Source organism: Aquarana catesbeiana, linkage group LG03, assembly GCF_042186555.1.
Source record: "Aquarana catesbeiana isolate 2022-GZ linkage group LG03, ASM4218655v1, whole genome shotgun sequence".
Taxonomy (NCBI): Eukaryota; Metazoa; Chordata; class Amphibia; order Anura; family Ranidae; genus Aquarana; species Aquarana catesbeiana.
The window spans coordinates 208,532,731-208,552,974 of NC_133326.1; the positions used below are offsets into that span (position 1 = coordinate 208,532,731).

The 20,244-nt window shown below is 43.3% G+C and overlaps 1 protein-coding gene across 1 annotated transcript in view; it reads right to left on the bottom strand.

Moving 5' to 3' along the window:
- Positions 1 to 5,706: 5,706 nt before the first annotated feature.
- The window catches only part of ALG12 (ALG12 alpha-1,6-mannosyltransferase), an 82,854-nt gene continuing 68,316 nt past the window's right edge, over positions 5,707 to 20,244 (bottom strand). Inside the window, exon 9 of the mRNA XM_073619726.1 lies at positions 5,707 to 6,060. Coding sequence (XP_073475827.1) covers positions 5,832 to 6,060 — 229 coding nt within the window. The 3' untranslated portion in view covers positions 5,707 to 5,831. The remainder of the gene's footprint in view (positions 6,061 to 20,244) is intronic.

Sequence of the window (20,244 nt, forward strand, 5' to 3'; positions counted from 1 at the left end):
ATTTTTGTAATGAAGTACTGTATGTCTCGCAGTATGCAGGGTTCTGTAGAAATCTTTTCTTTGGGAGAGCCTTGTCTTCTTCCTGCTGCTAAACTTCAGTGCTGTGGGAGGAGTTACAGCTTCAGGTCTCCAGGCTTGGCGGCATATACTTGTCATTACAATTAAGTCAATTTTGGAATGAAATGCATTAGAACAAAGCTGTTTTATCTGTGCTTTATTCTGTGGGTGTGTGTGTGGGTGGGACTGATAATAAAAACGTCTGTTTCTGACACCGTTGTCTGACTGTCATGCTAATGCCCGGGTTGATTCTGGTAAAGGCAAATACTGCTCACTTTACAAGGGAATTTTCCCCAGAGCTTAGTAAATTCTACAATTTAAAAAATTAATTTTTTGCTTACGCAATCGGATGATAGAAGTCAGCAGACCTTCACCTCATTCACTAAGCTCTCATGTTTAGTAACTTAAATTCACCAATAAAGGGTATCACTTAAACTCCCAACTTTCTGCATCAATGATTATTCAGCTGCTCAATGACCAGAGCACTTTTTACAATTTGGCACTATGCTGTTTTAACTGGCAATTGTGCAGTCATGCAATGCTGTACCAAAACAAAATCTGCATCCTTTTTTTCCCTCACAAATAGAGCTTTTTTTTGATGGTATTTGATTGCCTCTGCGAATATTTTTTTTTTTTTGCGATATAAATGGAAAGACCGAAAAAATTTTCTACTTTTTGTTATAAAAAAATCCAATAAACTCAATTTTAGTCATACATTTAGGCCAAAATGTATTCAGCCACATGTCTTCTGTTAAAAAAAAAAGTCAATAAGTGTATACTTATTGGTTTGCTCAAAAGTTATAGAGTCTACAACCTAGGGTACATATTCTGGAATTTATGCAGCTTTTAGTTTGACTGCCTCTCATTTCTTGAGGTGCTAAAATGGCAGGGCAGTACAACCGTACCCCCCCCATTTTGGAAAGTAGACACCCCAAGGAAATTGCTGAGAGGCATTTTGAGCCCACTATTTTATTTTTTTCTCACAAGTGATTGAAAAATGACAAAAAAAAAAAATTACACAAAGTTATCACTTAATACATTACTGACACATGCCATGGTTATATGTGGGATTACGCCCCCCAATACATTCTGCTGCTTCTCCCGAGTACAGGGATATCACATGTGAGACTTTTTGGGAGCCTAGCCGTGTACAGGACCCTGCAAACCAAGCACCGCCTTCAGGATTTCTAAGGGTATACATTTTTGATTTTACTCCTCACTACCTATCACAGTTTCGAAGGCCATAAAATGCCAAGATAGCACAAAACCCACCCACATGCGCCCATTTTGTAAAGTAGACACCCCAAGCTATTTGCTGAGAGTCATGTTAAGTATTTTTTGCAGATCTTGCTTTGTCACAAAGTTTTGAAAAAAAAAATACATTTCTTTTCTAAATCTTCAAAAACAAATGAGCGCTGCAAAATACTCATCAAAAAATAAAATTTTTATTTTTCCCGAAACTTGTGGCAAAGTATAAAATATTGCATGGACACAACATGCCTCTCAGCAATTAGCTTGTGTCTGCTTTCCAAAATAGGGTCATGGGGGGGGTTTGTTTGTGCGATCTTGACATTTCATCGCCTCCGAAACTGTGTAAGATAGTGAAGAGTGAAATCACCATTTTACGCCCTTAGAAAGCCTGAAGACGGTGATTGATTAGCGGGCTCCTGTACATGGCTAGGCTCCCAAAAAGTCTCACACATGTGGTATCCCTGTACTCAGGAGAAGCAGCAGAATGTAGTTTGGGGTGAAATTCTACATATGCCCATGTTTGAGCAATATATAACTTAGTGACAACCTTGTCACTAAATTATATATTTAAAAAAAAGTTTGTAATTTTCCAGAAAAACGTGTGGCAAAATATAAAATATTCCATGGACTCAACATGCCTCTCAGCAAATAGCTTGGGGTGCATACTTTCCAAAAATGGGTCATTTGTGGGGTTCTTGAACTGTCCTGGCATTTTATCCACAACATTAGAAGCTTATGCCACACATCACCCACTCTTCTAAGCACTTGAAGACAAAGCCCTTTCTGACACTTTTTTTTTTTTGCTAGAAAATTACTTTGAATCCCCTAATTTATATATATATATATATATATATATATATATATATATATAAAAGAAAAGGCCCTACAGAATAAAAGGGTGGGTGTTGCAATTTCTTTTTCACACAGTATTTGCGCAGCGATTTTTTTCAACCGCAATTTATTTGGAGGGAACAAAAAAACGCTTTTTTGAATTTTAATGCACTAAAAACACACTATATTGCCCAAATGTTTGGTAAGATAAAAGATGATCTTAGGCCGAGTATATAGATACCAAACACAACATGCTTTAAAATTGCACACAACCATGCAGCAGCACCAAACTACATACATTTTTAAAAGCCTTAAATCCTTTACAGGTTACCACTTTAGATTTAGAGAGGAGGTCTACTACTAAAATTACTGCCCTCGATCTGACCTTTGCAGTGATACCTCACAGCCATGGTGCAGTAGCTGTTTACATAGGACGCCAGACCGATTCTAGCCTTCCCCTTTGTGCGTAAGCACGGGGGACGGGTGCTTTTTAAAAGAAAAATAATAAAAAAACAGCGCTGGAGTCACGGCTTTATGTATTGTGGGAGCAAACGCTGTTGCTGTCAGAATAAATAAACCTGTGCTGCTGCTTAATGGTGTACCTGCTAAGCAAATGATGGTTAACAATAAAACAGTAAGAATAAAACATTACAGTTCTAGAATACAGTAACAATAGAGAGAAAAAAAAACAACAATTTTTGGCTTTTTAATTTTTTTTGCACTTTTATATAAACTGTAAACGTTCCAGATTAGGGTCTCTCAAAATATGATGGCCATTTCATCTTTCAAAAACCCTGTAAGTGTGCCCTAGAACTGTGCAATGCTCTACCCTACGCTAATACTCCACTAGTGTGTGGTAGGGTTTGAAACCGTCATCAATGCAGAGACCAGGTTGGTCAGGACAGGAGGGACAATAAAAGTGGGTGTCACGCCTAAATCCGCATTTTCTGCAGACATGACATCTTTGGGTAGGGGTACCAGGGAGGACATATGGAAAATTCCTCTCATGCAGCCGGCTTACTGCATTTGCATTGGGAAGGTGGGCCACAGCACTGTCTGGAAACAGAAGGGCTGTGATGAGCTCTTCCTGAAGAAAGGATCCAGTTTGTCCTGAAGCTTTGTATACATAAGCATTCAGCAGAGCCAATCGAAAAAAATGTACAGACACTTTTTTTATACCAGCGTCTGGCCTTACGGGGGGAAATTGGGTACGACGCCAACTAGTCGTTGAGGTCCACCCCTCCCATGTTAAGGTTGTATTCGTGCACACGGGTTTCGCCACACCAGTCACCGTAGGAATTTGGACAGTCGTATCTGCGTGAAGGGAGGACAGACCGAAAACATTCTGTGAATCCCTCCACTGCTAACAAATTATTACATTTCAAGCAGGCTCTTTCCCCCCCCACATCTAAGATTCTAGAAGCCGTGGGGGGAAGCCCTGGCGATTAGATCGCATGGTGCCACATGCATTAAGTCCACAATCAAAAAGGTGACTAAAAAGTGGCACGCTTGTGTAATAATTGTCCACATACAAGTGGTACCCCTTTCCGAATAAGGGTGACACCAAGTCCCACACACTCTTACCAGCGCGCTCCCTATGCAGTCTGGGCAGTTCTCGGGATCCACCTGACTATCTCTTCCCTCGTAACCCATAAAACTATATGTATAGCATGTTGCCCTGTCACAGAGCTTATACATCTTGACCCCATATCTGGCATGCTTGCTAGGGAGCTACTGTTTGATAGACAAGTGGCCAGAAAACTTAATCAGGGACTCATCAACGCAGACAACTTGATAGGGAGTAAACAAAGCTGCAAAACTGTTAGTTAAAGTGGTTTACGAGGGGCCAAATTTTGTGGAGCCAATCATATCCAGGGTCACTCCGAGGACGACAGAGTTCATTGTCATTGAAATGCATGAACCGCAAGATTTGCTCGTATCGTGTCCTGGTCATGGAGGCAGAGAACACGGGCATATGGTGAATTGGGTCAGTGGACCAATATGACCGCAACTCACTTTTTCTTAACTATACCCATGAGGAGGGATAGGCCCAGGAAGGTCTTAAATTCGGAAACCATAATAGGTGTCCAATCTCTGGCAAGGGCCAACTTGGGATTAGCGGCGATGAATTGACCAGCATACAAATTGTTTCCATCTGAATTCTGGGTTGGCCAGTGAATGGGGGAAGTACGGGTGCTGCAGAAGTGGTGGGCTCCTAATTCGGATTGGCAAATGCAGCAGGAAGGGAACTATGGGCTCGACAGGCCTGTCTTTGTCTTCTTGGTGGCTGCGGGACACTAGTTGTGCTAGCCACCTCACCAGCTTGAACTGCACTTATGGGACTTGCCACGTCACCAAGTGTTACTGCAGTGCTGGATGTACAACCAGGATGTCCTAGGCTGCTGGTGCTTGCCAGTTCACCAAAAGGATGAGCGGGCACTAGTGCTGGCTCTCTGCTCCATACGAGAGCCCTGCGGTTCTTGCACCTCAACAACAGCAGAAGAACTGTGTCCGGTACACCTGACCTTGGCAGGGACCACTACTCTGTCGTCAGAGCTATCTGTCAGGGTGCCGCTGCTGGCCACTGGTTCATATTCTGAGCCAGAATCGGACAGATGGGCGACTTCCTCTTCACTCTCATCTGTCAGGCTCAGAAACGTGTAGGCCTCTTCACTACTGTACCTTCAATTGGACGTTTTGGCCTCTAAATTTACTGGTACACTAGTGAGAATCACAGGAAAAAAAGAGCACCTGTCAGCGACTGCGTCAACCGCTACCAAAAAAAACTGTTAGCGTTAGCAGGGATCAGGCACGACTCTGCGAATGCTGCAGTTATGTGTTTAGTAAGTGACAGTGATCAATTGATACTGCACTGGGTGGGCTGGGCAGAGGGGCTAATCGCAGGTGCTAGCAGGTATCTGGGCTGATCCCGCTAAAGCTGCATTTTTGGGAACCCTAAACTATTGGGGACGCTAATATAGTTCTGATCAGATCAAAGATATTGATCCATTCAGGCACTATACTACTAAGGGAGGTGTATGGTGCGTGCATGGGTGTTAGCGCTACTGGCACTGACGTTGCCTGGGGTGACGCAGACCCTAACTGATGCTAAAACCTGTCTGATGTCACCCGCCGGGTGATCAGGAGGTTAAACCTTTATTAGGTAATATACGGCGGGTGCCCTGACACTATAAAAAAATAACTACACAACTGCTACTGTAGCCATAAGCTTGCTTTAAGCCGTTTACCATTTGGTTGCACCAGACACATCCAAAAAGCGAACTAGATAAGGAAGTGCAGCACCCTGCCTATCTTGCATAGAGAAGTAAGGAGACCTAGTGATGTTGCTGGGTCTAAAATAAGCTATGTAATAAAAGATTAGCATGTTGAAACGAAGGGGAAAGGAGGAACAGAAATGCAAAATGTAAGCAGAATTAACTCCCACTTTAACTTAACCTTTTTTCAATGAAAAAAGTAATTTTAAACGTGTCAAAGGGTTTAGTTCTGATTAGGACTAACTTTAAAGTTGAAAAACAAATAGCATATTCCTGCAATATCAACATAATGTTACAGTGCTGTACTGTTTATTTAGAAAACTGAACAAAAGCCCTTTGTTGGGAAACCAGATGATACTATATGCTTAAAGGCCTCACAAGAAAGCAAAACTTTTAAACATTTGTAGATACTGTACATTATACAATCTGGGACCTCTCTAAAATAATTAATTTTGTTAACAATTTGGGGTAAATGGGTGGAAATGTATCAAAATGAAACCCAAATCCATCAAAGCCAGATATATGGCTCAAAACTTTGTAGTTATTTTTAAACCGAGACAAATGAGAATCATCAAATTCCATTATGATGTGCGAGTGAAGTTTCATAGCTTCATCTGTCCATGTAACATCTTCCCTTTTGTCATACCTTTATCAAAATATAAAAAAAAAAAAAAACATGGTCAATGCCTATATTAACACTTATGCTCACATAAAGCTACTTCAAATCGTGCTGTGCTAAAATTGTTTTTTATGCAAGAGGAAATCAGGTTGTTCAAGACGTACATTCATAACAGACCTTTCTTTACAAGTAGTATGAAAAAAGTGACCACATGAATAAAATTTAGGAAATAACGTTCAGCATTTTCAGGAGTGCCCCGAAAGTTGGAACATTCTAATATGCAAATAAAGGATGGAAACAGCAAGAAGGTTCAGGATGTCCCACCCTATTCAACAACTCCCTGCTTGTACTTGTACTCCAGACCTAAACCCTATTGAGCATCGGTGGGGCATCCTCAAACGGAAGGTGGAGGAGCGCAAGGTCTCTAACAACCACCAGCTCCGTAATGTTGTCATGGAGGAGTGGAAGAGGACTCCAGTGGCAACCTGTGAAGCTCTGGTGAACTCCATGACCAAGAGGGTTAAGGCAGTGCTGGAAAATAATGGTGGCCACACAAATTATAGACACTTTGGGTTCATTTTGGACATTTTCACTTAGGGGTGTACTCACTTTTGTTGCCAGCGGTTTAGACATGGCTGTGTGTTGAGTTATTTTGAGGGGACAGCAAATTTACACTGTTATACAAGCTGTGCACTCACTACTTTACATTGTAGCAAAGTGTAATTTCTTCAGTGTTGTCACACGATAAGATATAATAAAATATTTACAAAAAAGTGAGGGGTGTACTCACGTCTGTGAGATACTGTGTGTATACACACAAACACGTGTGTGTGTGTGTGTGTATATGTATATATATATATATATATATATATATAGGCCCTAGAGAATACAATTTGCTCAGCAGCTTTTCAAACGGCAACACAAAATAAACACTTTTAGGGAACACAGACACAATATAATACCCAATTGTTTCAGTAAAATATAAAAGATTATGCAATACTGAGTAAATAGATACCAAACATTTCACACTTTAGAATTGCGCATGCCCGTGGAAAGGCAACAAACTACAGTACATAAATTATCCATGGGCAACGCTTTAAAAGCCTCTTTTACAGGTTACCAGTTTAGAGCTACACAGGAGGTCTAGTGCTAGAATTTGCGGTAATACCTCACATGTGTGGTAAGGGCAGTAGTAAGGGGGGGGGGGGGGGGGCGGATGTGCAAAGGAGCTGGAAAAAAAGGACAAATAATATGCATTCTGCAGACGGTCTAAAGGAAACTTAGAGCACTGCACAGGATGATAGCCGTTCCTCCGTCGCAGTGTAATGTCCGATTACAACACCGCTCCCCTCATTTGATGCTTATTCCCTCTCAGATGCGTACCATATGCCCTGAGAAAAGAAGGTTGTTCTGCTATGCTGTCCTCATGCTTTGGAAAACTTTGGCACTTCTAGAACCTTCTTTTTTCAGAGGCCAGAAATGTTACACCTCCTCTGTTCCCCTTGACTCTGTTCAGGAATTCTAGGTGAAACCTAACCTACTTGGAGGATGAAATGGAGGATGCTGAATTTGTAGAGATTTCAGAGGATTTTCCTTTCCTTGCATTTAATGAGCCACACTCTAATCTATGGCTTTGCGCCAAATGTTTTTTCTTTTACTATAGATACACTAAATGACGCAGTGCAAACTAGTCTTTGACTAGCAGTACCTGATTCTCCACAGCCATAACAAGCCTCTATAGGCACTAAAAGGCTGGCTAAGAAAAAAAAAAAGACTTTTCTCATACAAGCACAAATTGATTGTGCATTGGGTGAGGACTGACCCAAGCCTGAAAGCTTTTTGCTAAAAATGTATCCTGTACAACAAATTTAAGAAAACAAATGGGCTGTTCTGGTTGAGGATCCTGACTTTAACATCCTTAAAACACCTTACAGTTCCTATTGAGGATATTCCCTATTAGGTATTCTGTTGATGGGTGTTTTAAAACCTTCTTAAAGGCCCCATTTGCACTTGCAGGTCCAGCCCTGCGGCTGGCTATGGCCATCATGTCTATTTGCCAGACTATTGCGAACTGGACAAAATAAATACAGACCAGGAACATGTTATTGTAATTGCTTCTCTCAGACAAGGAAAATTTCCGGCATCACTAGACATACAAGATGCCCATATACAACTCCCCATCTTTCCCTCACACCAGCACTTTCTGCATTTTGCTGTGGTATGCCAACACTTCCAATTTGCAGCACTACCATACAGGTTCTCCTTGACAACGTGTGTTCATAAAAATGCTTGCCCTTTCTTGCAGACCCAGGGCATTCACGTCACAGGATACCTGGACATTCTGAGACTTCTCAGCCACAACTTTGTCTGCCAATGTCCAGAAGACTATTCATTTTCTTCAAAATTTCAGTTGGATAATCAACTTTCCCTTACTTTTCCTGCCTTTCAGCCCTCACACTGTCTGGAGTACTTGGGGCTAATCTTGGAGACAGCCCAGGCCAGAATTTTCTTTCACTCAGGAAAAAGTTGCCTCCCTAAGGTTTCACGTGCAGACGCTTAGATCCAAACAGCACCCCCCAAGTCCGCTTCTGCATGAGTGTTTTAGGCTTAATAGTAACTTCTTTTGAGGCCATTCCCTTTTCCCAACTTCACTTCAAAAATCCTCACACTGTGAAACAAGTATATCTAGTCCCTGCATTGTCCAATTCTTTCATCCAGCTAGAAAAAGACCCATTTTGCATGGTGGATTTCCATCTCTGCCCAAGAACTGGGAAAGTCACTCCTTCACATAGCCTAGAAGATGGTGAAAATGGGCACAAGCCTTATGGGCTGGGGTAGAGTTTACAACTCCCTATCTGTCCAGAGAACCTGGTCCTTCGAGGAGTTAGACACCCTATCAACATTCTGGAACTGAGAGCCATCAAATTAACTCTAACAACACTGGAAACCTTTTTCTACCAGGTTACCCAGTCAGGGTGCAGTTGAATGCCACAGCAGTAGCCTAAACCATCATGGGAGCAACCCAGAAGTCATGCTGCCCTAAGAGAAACAAGTCTGATGCTCTTCTGGGTGGAAGTTCACACTCCAGCTCTTTAAGCCATTAACATCCTTTGAGTTGACGATTGGCAGGTGAACTTTATTTTTTTTTTTTTTGCCACGTCAGCTAAGTACTATTCATGGAAGGATGTTATTTCAACTTTTCAGTCAAGCTTATCCCTCAATACTTTCACATCATTGTGGCTTTTTTCTGTTTGCAAATACTCTTTGTATTCCATATGTACTCTATAAAATAATTACCCTCTACCCTCACTGGTTGTTCCGTATCCTATTTCTATATTCCCTCCCCCCTGTCCCCCTCCCTTCCCGGAACCCCCCCCATTTGAGAGAGCCCCAACGCAACCTCCCACTGTTAGTAATCCATTCCTACTATTTCTAGTATTCCTAGTATTCCTAGAGCCTAAGTAAATAGCTTCGATCTAGAGTTGTATGCTTTGTTTAGGGTGGGTTTTCTGCCTTATCCTCCCACACCTCAGCTGCATGGTTGGAGGCCTTGAATTTAACCCAATCTCTCCATGTCTCCTCATACTCCTCCATCTCCAATCCTTCACTATACCTTAAGTATTCCATACAGTAGATTTCATCTATTTTGTCGAGCCACTCCTGCATTGAAGGTCTCATACTGTCTCGCCAGTGTCTAGGGATGAGACTCTTGGCAGCATTGAGGAGGTGTGGTAATAAGCTTTTCCGAGGGTATATTGCTGCCGTGGTGCAGGCACACCCAGGGGTCGTCCGGGATTTTCTTGTTGATTATCAGGTATGTGGTCTCCCTCACCTCCTCCCAAAATTTTTTTATTTCTGGGCACGACCACCAGATATGCGCCGCTGTCCCTATTTCCCTGCACCCCCTCCAGCAGAACTGCGAGGTCTCATCCTGCATTTTATGTGCTAAGTCCGGGGTAATGTACATTCTGGCCATGATTCTATAGTTCATTTCTGCAATCCTATAGTTTACTGATGTGCCATTTACTCTACTCAGAATTCTCCTCGCCTCGTTGTCACTGATCTTATTTCCTAATTCCTCCTCCCATTTCCTGAGAAATCCTGGTCTCTCAGTCTCTCCCATTTCTATCAGGGTTCTATAGATCCTTGACATTCCTCCCCTCCTGCTTTTCTTTATGAGTGCTTTCTCAAGGGGGTAGAGGTCTTCTATTGATCTAATTGGCTGCGGGAGTGACTCTACAAAATGTTTGAGCTGCCTATATTTCCAGCTATCCATAACCAACCGGGTTTCTCTTGCCTAAAGTTCCTGGTAGGTACGTAATGTTCCCTGGCTGGTAATATCCTTAAGTTGGACCTCTTCACTCAGGATCCATCTTCCAGCCACGTCTTCCCTCCCCGGCGGGAAGTAATCTGTGCCCTTGAGCGGGACTAGCGGCGAGTTATATTTCCACCTCTCTCTAGTATAAATTTTATCCCAAGTGTTTAGAACGTGTTTCATGATATCAAATGTTTTTGTGTTTAGTTTTCTGACTTGTGGTGGTATCCAAACATTTTTTCCCAGGTCTACCCCGCTCCTTATATTTTCTATTTTCACCCATTGCTTATCCTTATTGTTAGTAACCCATTCTGGTATACGTGATAATATTGCAGCTGTGTAATATTTTTTGATATCTGGTGCTCCCCAACCCCCCCTCTTCTTACTACTCACTAATTGTGTATATTTTACTCGTGACTTCTTCCCCCTCCATATGAATTTTAGAAAAAGTGTGTGCATTTTATTCAGGAAACTCTGTGTGATTACCAGTGGTAACATTTGAATTTTGTATGTGATTTTGGGAAGGATTGACATTTTAAGTAGGTTTATTCTACCACCCCATGACAGTCGATTCCGCGGAAATCTGTTTAACTCTGCTCTAATCTCGTTAAGGAGGGTCATGTAATTGGCTTGAAACATTGCCTCATTTGTTGATGTTATTTTTACTCCCAGATAGCTCAGTTCTTTTACCCCCCATTTAAAAGGTATACTCTTTTGATAGGCCTTATCCCCTCCTTTATCTTCTACAACTTCCATTACTTCGACTTAGTCGCGTTTACTCGGAAATTTGATAATCGCCCGTAGTTTCTAAGGGTCGCTAGTAAATTAGGGAGAGTGATCCTTGGACGGGTGACATACAGCAGGACGTCGTCTGCGAAGGCTGCTATTTTATATTCGTCTTCTCCAATTTTAATCCCGCTGATGTCCGGGCTGAGTCTGATCCTAGCCAGCAACGGCTCCAGAGTCAGCACGAACAGCAGCGGGGAAAGTGGACAGCCCTGTCTGGTACCGTTTTGCAACTCAATGGCCCCAGACAGGGTACCATTGATTTTGACTCTAGCCGTGGGATAAGTATATAGGGCCCTGATCTTTTTGATCATTTTGTTGCGAATCCCAAACTCCTCCAAGGTGTTCCACATGAAGCCCCAGTCTACCCTGTCAAATGCTTTTTCAGCATCGATCGACAGGAGTAGACCTGGGGCTCCCCTGTCCTTCATTATCTGAGTCACCATTAAAGTTTTGATGCTGTTATCTCTCCCTTCCCTCCCTGGTACGAATCCCACTTGATCAGGATGGATCACTTCTTTTATGACCTTTTTCAGTCTATCTGTAAAGATCTTTGCATAAATCTTTGTATCTATGTTCAGAAGGGAGATGGGTCTATAACCAGAACACGTGGTGCCATCCTTTCCCTCCTTCTTTATGACAGCGATATTCGCTTCTAATGCTTCCTTTCTCATCTCCCAACTTTCCCCGATCCCGTTAATGTAAGAGCACAATATAGGGAGTAATGGTTCTTGCAGCTTTTTATAATAGAGGGCAGTCAGCCCATCGGGTCCTGGGCTTTTCCCGTTTGGAATATCCTGGATAGCCCTCTTTACTTCCTGAAGGGTCACGGGGGCGTCTAACATGTTACTGTCCTCTTCCGTGATTTTTTTTAGGTTTGCCTCCTTTAGGAACGTTTTACTGGCTTCGTGCCTATGTTTATCCTGTTCTTGAGTACTACTCGCTTTTATTGCATACAATGCCTCGTAGAACGTTTGGAAAGTTTTAGCTATATCTTGCGTTTTATGTTTAATTTCCCCCGAGCTAGTCCTAATTCTTTCAATATAATTACTTGTTTTCTTCTTTTTCAGGGTCCTTGCCAGGTGCCTACCGGGTTTGTTGCTATTCATGTACCTCTCTTTTTTGACCAATAATTTTTGCGTGTTTCTTGTTCCAGGGATGTCCTCAGCTCCTTCCTCTTTTGGAGTAGGTTCATCCAGACCTCCCTCCCTCCTGATGTTTTATGTTGTTGCTCTAGTTTATAAATCTCTTTGGTCAGGGCAAGCCTTTGATTTTTCATGCTCTTATTTTTTTCCCCACCTATCATCATAAAAATCCCCCTTATGTAAGTTTTATGGGCTTCCCAGATTGTAGCCTCATTTACCTCTCCAGGAATGTTAATTTTAAAAAACCATTCTAGTTCCTCCTTTTATTCTCTTTAAGATATCATTATCAGCTAAGAGATCCTCATTTAATCTCCACCCTGTGCTCTGTGCGTCAGTTTCTCCCACCTTTAAATGTAGACTCACAGGCGCATGGTCCGAGAAGGTCATATTACCGATGGCAACCCCTACGATTTCCTCCAACATCCTATGCTCTACCAGAAAAAGATCGAGTCTTCAATATGTCCCATGTACGGGGGAGTAGTAAGTGTAGTCCCTTATGTCTCCCTGTTGTATCCTCCAGACATCTACTAATTGGAGCTGGTGTAGTTTTTTTTTAAGTTTCTCCGGCCACACTCCCCTTTTCCCCCGCACATGGGACGTACAATCTCTCTCGGGGTCTAGACACAGGTTGAAGTCTCCTCCCACTATTGCTCTCCCCGTCTTAAAAGTCTCGAATTTAGTCAATATGGTCATTACTGTTCTATAAGTGTTTTTATTTGGTCCATAGATGTTCGCCAGGGAATACTTCCATCCATTAATTTTCCCTTTCAGGAAGAGATACCTCCCCTCTGGGTCGGAAAGTCTCTCCTCTAGTTCGAATCTCGTTCCCCTGACAAACCCTATGGCCACTCCTCTTGCACCCCTAATTGGTGAGTCACTGTAATACCACTCTGGGAAATCCCTGGAGTAAATGGTTTGGTTCCCATTGGCACTAAGATGCGTCTCTTGCAGCATTGCCACCTCGGCCTTCAAGAACTTTAATTCCCCTAAAATATTAGCTCGTTTAACACAGGCATTCAAGCCCCTTACATTATAAGAAATAATTTTTAAATTAGATGGCATCTCTCTCTTCTGTTTATGTTCAATTTTCTAAAAGACAGGCTCCTGATACTGTGAGTTGCGTTGGGCTCTCTTTTACCCCCCCCCCCCATCAGCCCCCCCCACCTACTGAAACCCCACAATACCCACCCTCCCTCCCCTTTCCCCAAATTTTTGGGGGTATAACAGGCCTTAACTCGGCCCTGAAAATATAACCGTGGCTCTCCACCACCACTCGGCCCCCAGAGGTTGAGCTCGGTGCGGGGTTTGGTCGCGACCGCAGGGTTCCGTTTCTTGTACAGGAGCTGTCAACCTCAGCATTCTCTCCCTCGTGCCTCTCACCTTCCCCCCCATCCCGGTCACCTCCCCTCCACCAGCCCCGTGGTCTACTACATCGTCACTGGATAGGCTACTTGTATATCTATACTAAAGCATCTATTTTTCCTTTTTCCCGTTTCTTTCTTTTCTTTCTCCCTTTTTTTTTTTCCTTTCTGCTTCTCTTCTTTCTTTTCTTGTTCCCTTCCCTCCCTTCCATTTCTTTCTCCTTATTCTAATTTTTAGTTATTGCAGGTATGCTACAGGTTTCCAACAGGCCTCCAGGTAGGTATTTCCCCTATTGGATCGTGGTTGGTGTTTTTCTCCCACCAGCCCGGGATATCCGCCAGAGGTATTTCTAGGTGTTCGCAAAATTTTTGTGTTTCTTCCGGGAATCTTAGCACGGCCCTTCGGCCTTCTTTGCGTCCAATTAGACAGGCTGGGAAGCCCCAGGAGTATTGGACTCCATGCGCTTTCAAGGTCGCCAGAAGAGGTTTCTGAATTCTTCTCCTGTTGAGAGTCTCTGCTGCAAGGTCTTGAAAGATTTGCAGATTTGTATCTTTGTACTTAGCCTGGAGGTTTCTCTTTAAGTTGGAGGTTATTTGTTCTTTATCCGCAAAATTGTGGAATCGCACGATGACATCTCGTGGTGGGTCTCCCCTGATGTCTGGTGGTTTTCTTATTCTGTGCACCCTATCCACTTTCAACTTTCGGCCGGCTTCCATTGGGTTCATCAGGTCGTTAAAAATTTCTTCCATTTTAAGCGGGAGGTTCTCTATTCCATCTTGTGGTTCCGGGAGACCTCTAATCCGGAGGTTCTTTCTTCTGTTGCGATTTTCTTGGTCCTCCAATCTGTATTTGATATTTCTATGTTCGGCCTGCATTACTTCCATCTGGTGTTTCATTTTTTGAATTTCGGCTCCTTGTGTTTCCGCAATAGATTCCACCTCCTCCACTCTTTTCAGTAAGTGGCTCATATTTTCATGTACTATATTGATCTCCTCCTTAATTGAGGCCTCCAGTCTAGCGAACATCTCTGCAATTTCTTCCTTAGTGGGAAGTATTCTGCCTTGCTGGGTTTCACCTGACAGTTCAGCTCCTGTATCATTACCTATGGATCTTGTATCCCCATCAGCCATTTGTCTTCTTGTTCCCGCTTTTCCTGCGCGATCCGGTGTCTTATTTTTTGTGCCTGTCGCCACTGTTGCCCCTGTTGATTTGCTCGGGCTTTCCTTGCTACCGTCATTCACCATGTATCTCCTAATTGTGCCTGGACTTGAACTAGTCCAGGGTGGGTTTGCCATATTCCCTCTAGTTGACTTGCCTCTCATTTCCCTGTTTCTTCTGGCCCCTGTAGGGACAGGCCAATGATATATGCTGACCCTTAAGGTGAGAGATTACCCAAGAGTTGCCCAAAAGTGATGTTAGCTGTGTAAATGATTTCCTATTGTTTGTTTGCGTGTTACTCCTTAATCGCTCAAAAGTGCATTCAGTGCCTCTCGGGAATCTTCTTCCCGTTTGTACTACTGTTACACTCCTACCTGGAATTCCAGTCCTGAGGGTATACTGCTAAACTGATTATACTTTATTTTTAATACAGTCACAAGTGAAGACAAGTAAATACAGTCACATACTCAGGGATGGACGCCAATACTCCACCCCCGAGTGTGACCCCCGGATGCGGGGGACACTGGGGACGCTTATGTCCTTGTGGGTTCGTCCTCACCTCCCCCCAGCCTTCACATCTACCCCTCAGCCAGGTATGTCTTAATTAACACTGAGTAGGCAGTATTGCAACTTTGGTGTAGACAATATATGGTTTGTCACATGGTATTGCATGGTATTGCAGATATAATCATGATTTAAGGCACCAGTCCTTTCAGGGATAGAGAGGTAATGATATCCAAACAGCTGTAAATCACATAGTGGAAGTTACTTACCCTCCTTGTGGGTTGAGTATTTTACAGAGTCTTACCCTTCCTGGCTCCTTGTAACTCCTGGATGCTTCCCACTGTGCTTAGATTCCCACTTACTTAATTGTCAGTTACAATCTTCTATTCCTGCTGCATAAGCTTCAGCAGCTCTTCCAGTGGCGTTCCTCTGCTTATGGGGCTCGCTTCTTTCAAGCTGATTACTTTACCTCCAGGAGGGGGGTGGGACGGCATACCCGACTACAGACCCGGCTGTGATTGCCTTTTAATGTTGTTGCTGTCGCTGCTGTTCAGAGGACTGCAGCTCGGGGACACCGCTTCCACCGCCCTCCTCCTTGCCTCTGGTCTCAGGAGCTGGGGAGGGTGCCGGAGAAGAGGGGAACGATAGCCGCGTACACCGCGCAGCGCGCCGGGACGAGGGGGGGGGCTAGTGTTCGTTCCGTGAGCACTTGGTCCGCATCACAGCTGGAGGGACGCCGAGCTCCCGCCTCACATCCCTAGCAGTCCAGCCTCGCCCACATCCGGCTGGCAGGCAGGTGAACTTTATAAGCTTCAAAAGCATAGACCTGGGGAAATGGTCTCTGTACCCCAAATCTTTCAAAATCTCTCAAGATGTGGACATCAAAGCCTTCAGGTTGAACAGATTTGTAGCCTAGACCAGGGATCCTCTGGCCTTAGTCTGAGTAGTCCAAGGAATTACCAGAGCGAATTGGTGTTTTTCTCCTGACAAACCTCCCTTGATTGATGTGCAAGAAATAGGAGGAAAGGGTTCTAGTGCTTCTCCTCACACTAAATTTGCCAAGAAGGATGCGGTACACAGACAAAAAAGATGCACTTTTTTGTGTCTTTTGGCCTCTTCTAAACAGACCAAACGTATTGGTCCACCCTGGCTGGCTCTGTTAGTTCCACCTTACTCAGGGCAAGAAATCCAACTGCTACAAGATTTATCATTGCACTTAAAAAAAAAAATGTATTTACCCGATGCAAGGACAAATGGCTGTCTCCAGGGAACGCTCTTATCACTCATATTTTGGAAATGCTTCAGTCTGGTCTTGACCAGTATCTGGATAAAGCAGAAACCTGTCTCTAAAGGGTACTCAAGGTCATTCTCTTCCAGAAACCTTTTACGTCGCAATCCCTAATCAAGACTTTTCTTCAGGAAGTTGCCCATATATCCCTCAATGCAACCTCCTGTGTTACCTTGGGATCTAAACCTGGTGCTCGCTAAACTTCAGAGTCCTCCCTTTGAACTGATAAGAGATATTCCTTTGGAAGACCTCACATTTAAAGTTGCCTTCCTGGTCGCTATTACATCTGTTTCGGAATAGGTAAGTCTTCCATGTAAAGAATTGTTTTGCATATGGACAAGGTGGTCTTCAGACCCAAAATGTCTTTTTTTTTACCTAAGGTAGGCTCTTTCTTTCCACCTTAATGAGGACATTTTTCTTCCTTCCCTCTGTCCTGTTCCAAAACATGTCAACGAAATTGGTCTATACCAGGGATATGCAATTAGTGGACCACCAGCTGTTGCAAAACTACAAGTCCCATCATGCTCTGCCTGTGGATGTCATGCTTGTGGCTGTCATAGTCTTGCTATGCCTCATGGGACTTGTAGTTCTGCAACAGCTGGAGGTCCGCTAATTGCATATCCCTGGTCTATACTGTTTGTATGTGGTCAGGGCTGTCAGGGTCTACCTATCAGCCACGGCCTGTGTTGGCAAACCAAGGCGCTCTTTATTCTGCCTTTGTAGAGGTTTTCCTGCTCCATCATTGCCTGGTGGATCAGAAAACCTATTTCCAGGGCCTACACCCTAAAATAAAAAAAAGGGGGGGTTCCTCCCTTCCCCATCAGAGCTCATTTCACCAGGTGTCTCTCAGACTTTTCAGCATTATTAATCTTTATCTTAGATATGCAAATCTGCTACCTGGTCCTCTTTTTATAAGTTCTCCAAATTTTTACCAGGTGGATGTTCAGGCCTCCGTGGATACAAGCTGCAGCCACAAGGTGCTTCATCACTCATCTGACTGTTTTTCAGGTTCTTAACTCTTGTTTTTTGTGCTCCTGTTGACAGTTTAACTTACTATTTTGTTGCCCATCCCTCAGTTTATTGCTTGGGGACAGCCCATGGTCTATAAATACAAGTCCTGTATGTACATTTAAGATTATAAGAATTTCAACTTGCCCGTAACTTCCTTATCAAATCAACATTTCTATTATCAGGCTTCCTACTGGCTTTGGGGTGCTCACAGGAAGCTCACGAAGAAGTTAAAAAAATTCATGGAAACACCCAATGGTGCCTTCATTTTGCTAATACAACCATTTTGCATACTTTTTATGAAGAAAGGTGTAGCTTAATTTAGCGTTTTAAAGAGCAGTCACTTTTTCTCACAGTCACGTTATAATAAATTAAAAAATAAAAGCAGTACTTTCTTACCATCCAGAATCTTTCTTTTTTATTCCACCGCTTGTGGAATTTAATCTTAGTTATTTTTTTTACCGTTTTTACACAAGTGTATATTATTTTTATTTTTAACCACTAGCCCACCAGCCACAGTCATTATACTGTGGCAGGTTGGCTCTCCTGGGCAAATCACCGTAGCTGTATGTCGGCCCTTTAAATAGCCTTAGCAGGCATGCGATGTAGGAGCTGATGCACGTGCCCAGGGGCCGCGATGTTCGCCGGGCACCCACAATCGCTCGAGTGAGAGAGACAGAGAACGGGGATCTGTAAATGTAGACAGATCCCCTGTTCTGTCAGGGAGAGGAGAGAGATCTGCTGTTTCTAGTGATTAGAAACAGTGATGTCTCTCTACTCCCAGTCACTACACTGCCCCCACAGTTAGAAACACAACACCTCCCCAGGACACGCTTAACCCCTTGATCGCCCCCTAGTGTTAACCCCTTCCCTGCCATTGACACTTCTACAGTAATTAGTGGCTACTTTTAGCTCTGATCGCTGTATAAGTGTCACTGGTCCCACAAAAGTGGCCGATCTGTCCGCTGCAATGTCGCAGTGCCGCTAAAAATCGCTGATCAGTGATATTACTAGTAAAAATAAATAATAAAAATGCCTTAAATCTATCCCCTATGTTGTAGACGCTATCATTTTTGCGCAAACCAATCAATATAAAAACTTATTGCAATTTTTTTTACCAAAATATGTAGAAGAATACATATTGGCCTAAACTAATGAATAAATTTGTTTAACAAAAAAAAGGGATATTTATTATAGCAAAAAGTCAAAAAATATTGTTTTATCAAAATTGATACTCTTTTTTTGTTTATAGCGCAAAAAATAAAAACTGCAGAGGTGATTAAATACCACCAAAAGAAAGCTCTATTTGTTGAAAAGGTAGTGAATTTTGTTTGAGTACAGCGTTGCATGACCGCGCAATTATCAGTTAAAGCGACGCAGTGCCGTATCGCAAAAAATAGCCCGCTCATTAAGGGGAATATCCTTCCGGGGCTGAAGTGGTTAAATAGAGAACAAAATTAATTTGTGCCAAAGAAAATAAAAGGAAGAAAATAATAAAAGGAACGGCCCACCTGATGTGGAATTTTGTGCAGTCAATTAATATAATAAAAAGTGTGTCAGTAGGGTATGTTGACCCAACAGATGCCAAAAAAACTTTCACATACTCGATCCTCTGCTCTTCTGGCAAATGGTGCTCCCCTCCTCTCCAGCAGTCAACTGTTCCATGGCATCCCCATGTTCAATGTAGGGCTATGGGCTCTGCATCAGACTAGATGATGTCAGGAGGATCTTCGACCACTGGAGCACAAGGAAGAAGAGGCTGAAGGTATCAGTCTAGCAGCATGGAGGAGCCTGCAGGAGCAGAGGGTTAGGCCGGCTAATCAAGGTTCAGCAGGAACCGGCCGAGATTCAAACTATTAATGGGCAAGCTGAATGTACCAAGTTGATCGACTTATCAACTTGGCTACAAAATGCCTGCCGGATTCTCATGATTATCGTTAACGGCTGCTATAGCTGTTAGGAATAATCACTTTTCCTGGTGGTGGCAGCTTCCCCTGCTCGACCTCACCGGGAGCAGACAGTTGCTGATTCACCGTCAACACTGTTGATGGGGGAATTGCGCGATTATCTTTCCTGCAACCCTGATTCACACCATGTATGGCCTGCCTTAGGCAAGTAAAAGTGCTTTGCAAGTTGTTACAAACAAGCAGAGGGGAAAGGGAGAATTTTTCGTTTTTCGGAGGTCAGCTTTAAAGTGGTTGTAAAGGCTGAAGTTATTTAATCCTAATCCATCCTTGTTTGTGTACAGGTGCACAGTCATGTTGAAACAGGAGGGGGCCACCCCCAAACTGTTCCCACAAAGTTGGGAGCATGAAATTGTCCAAAATTTCTTGGTATGCTGATGCCTTAAGAGGTCCCTTCACTGGAACTAAGGGGCCAAGCCCAACCCCTGAAAAAACAACCCTACTCCATAATCTCCCCTCCACCAAATGATTTGGACCAGTGCACAAAGCAAGTGCGAGTTTGGGGTGGAGGAACTTGACTGGCCTGCACAGAGTCTGGACCTCAATCCGATAGAACACCTTTGGGATAAATTAGTGCGGAGACTGCAAGCCAGGCCTTCTTGTCCACATCAATGACTGACCTCACAAATGCGCTTCTGTTAGAATGGTCAAACATTCCCATACGCACACGCCTAAACCTTG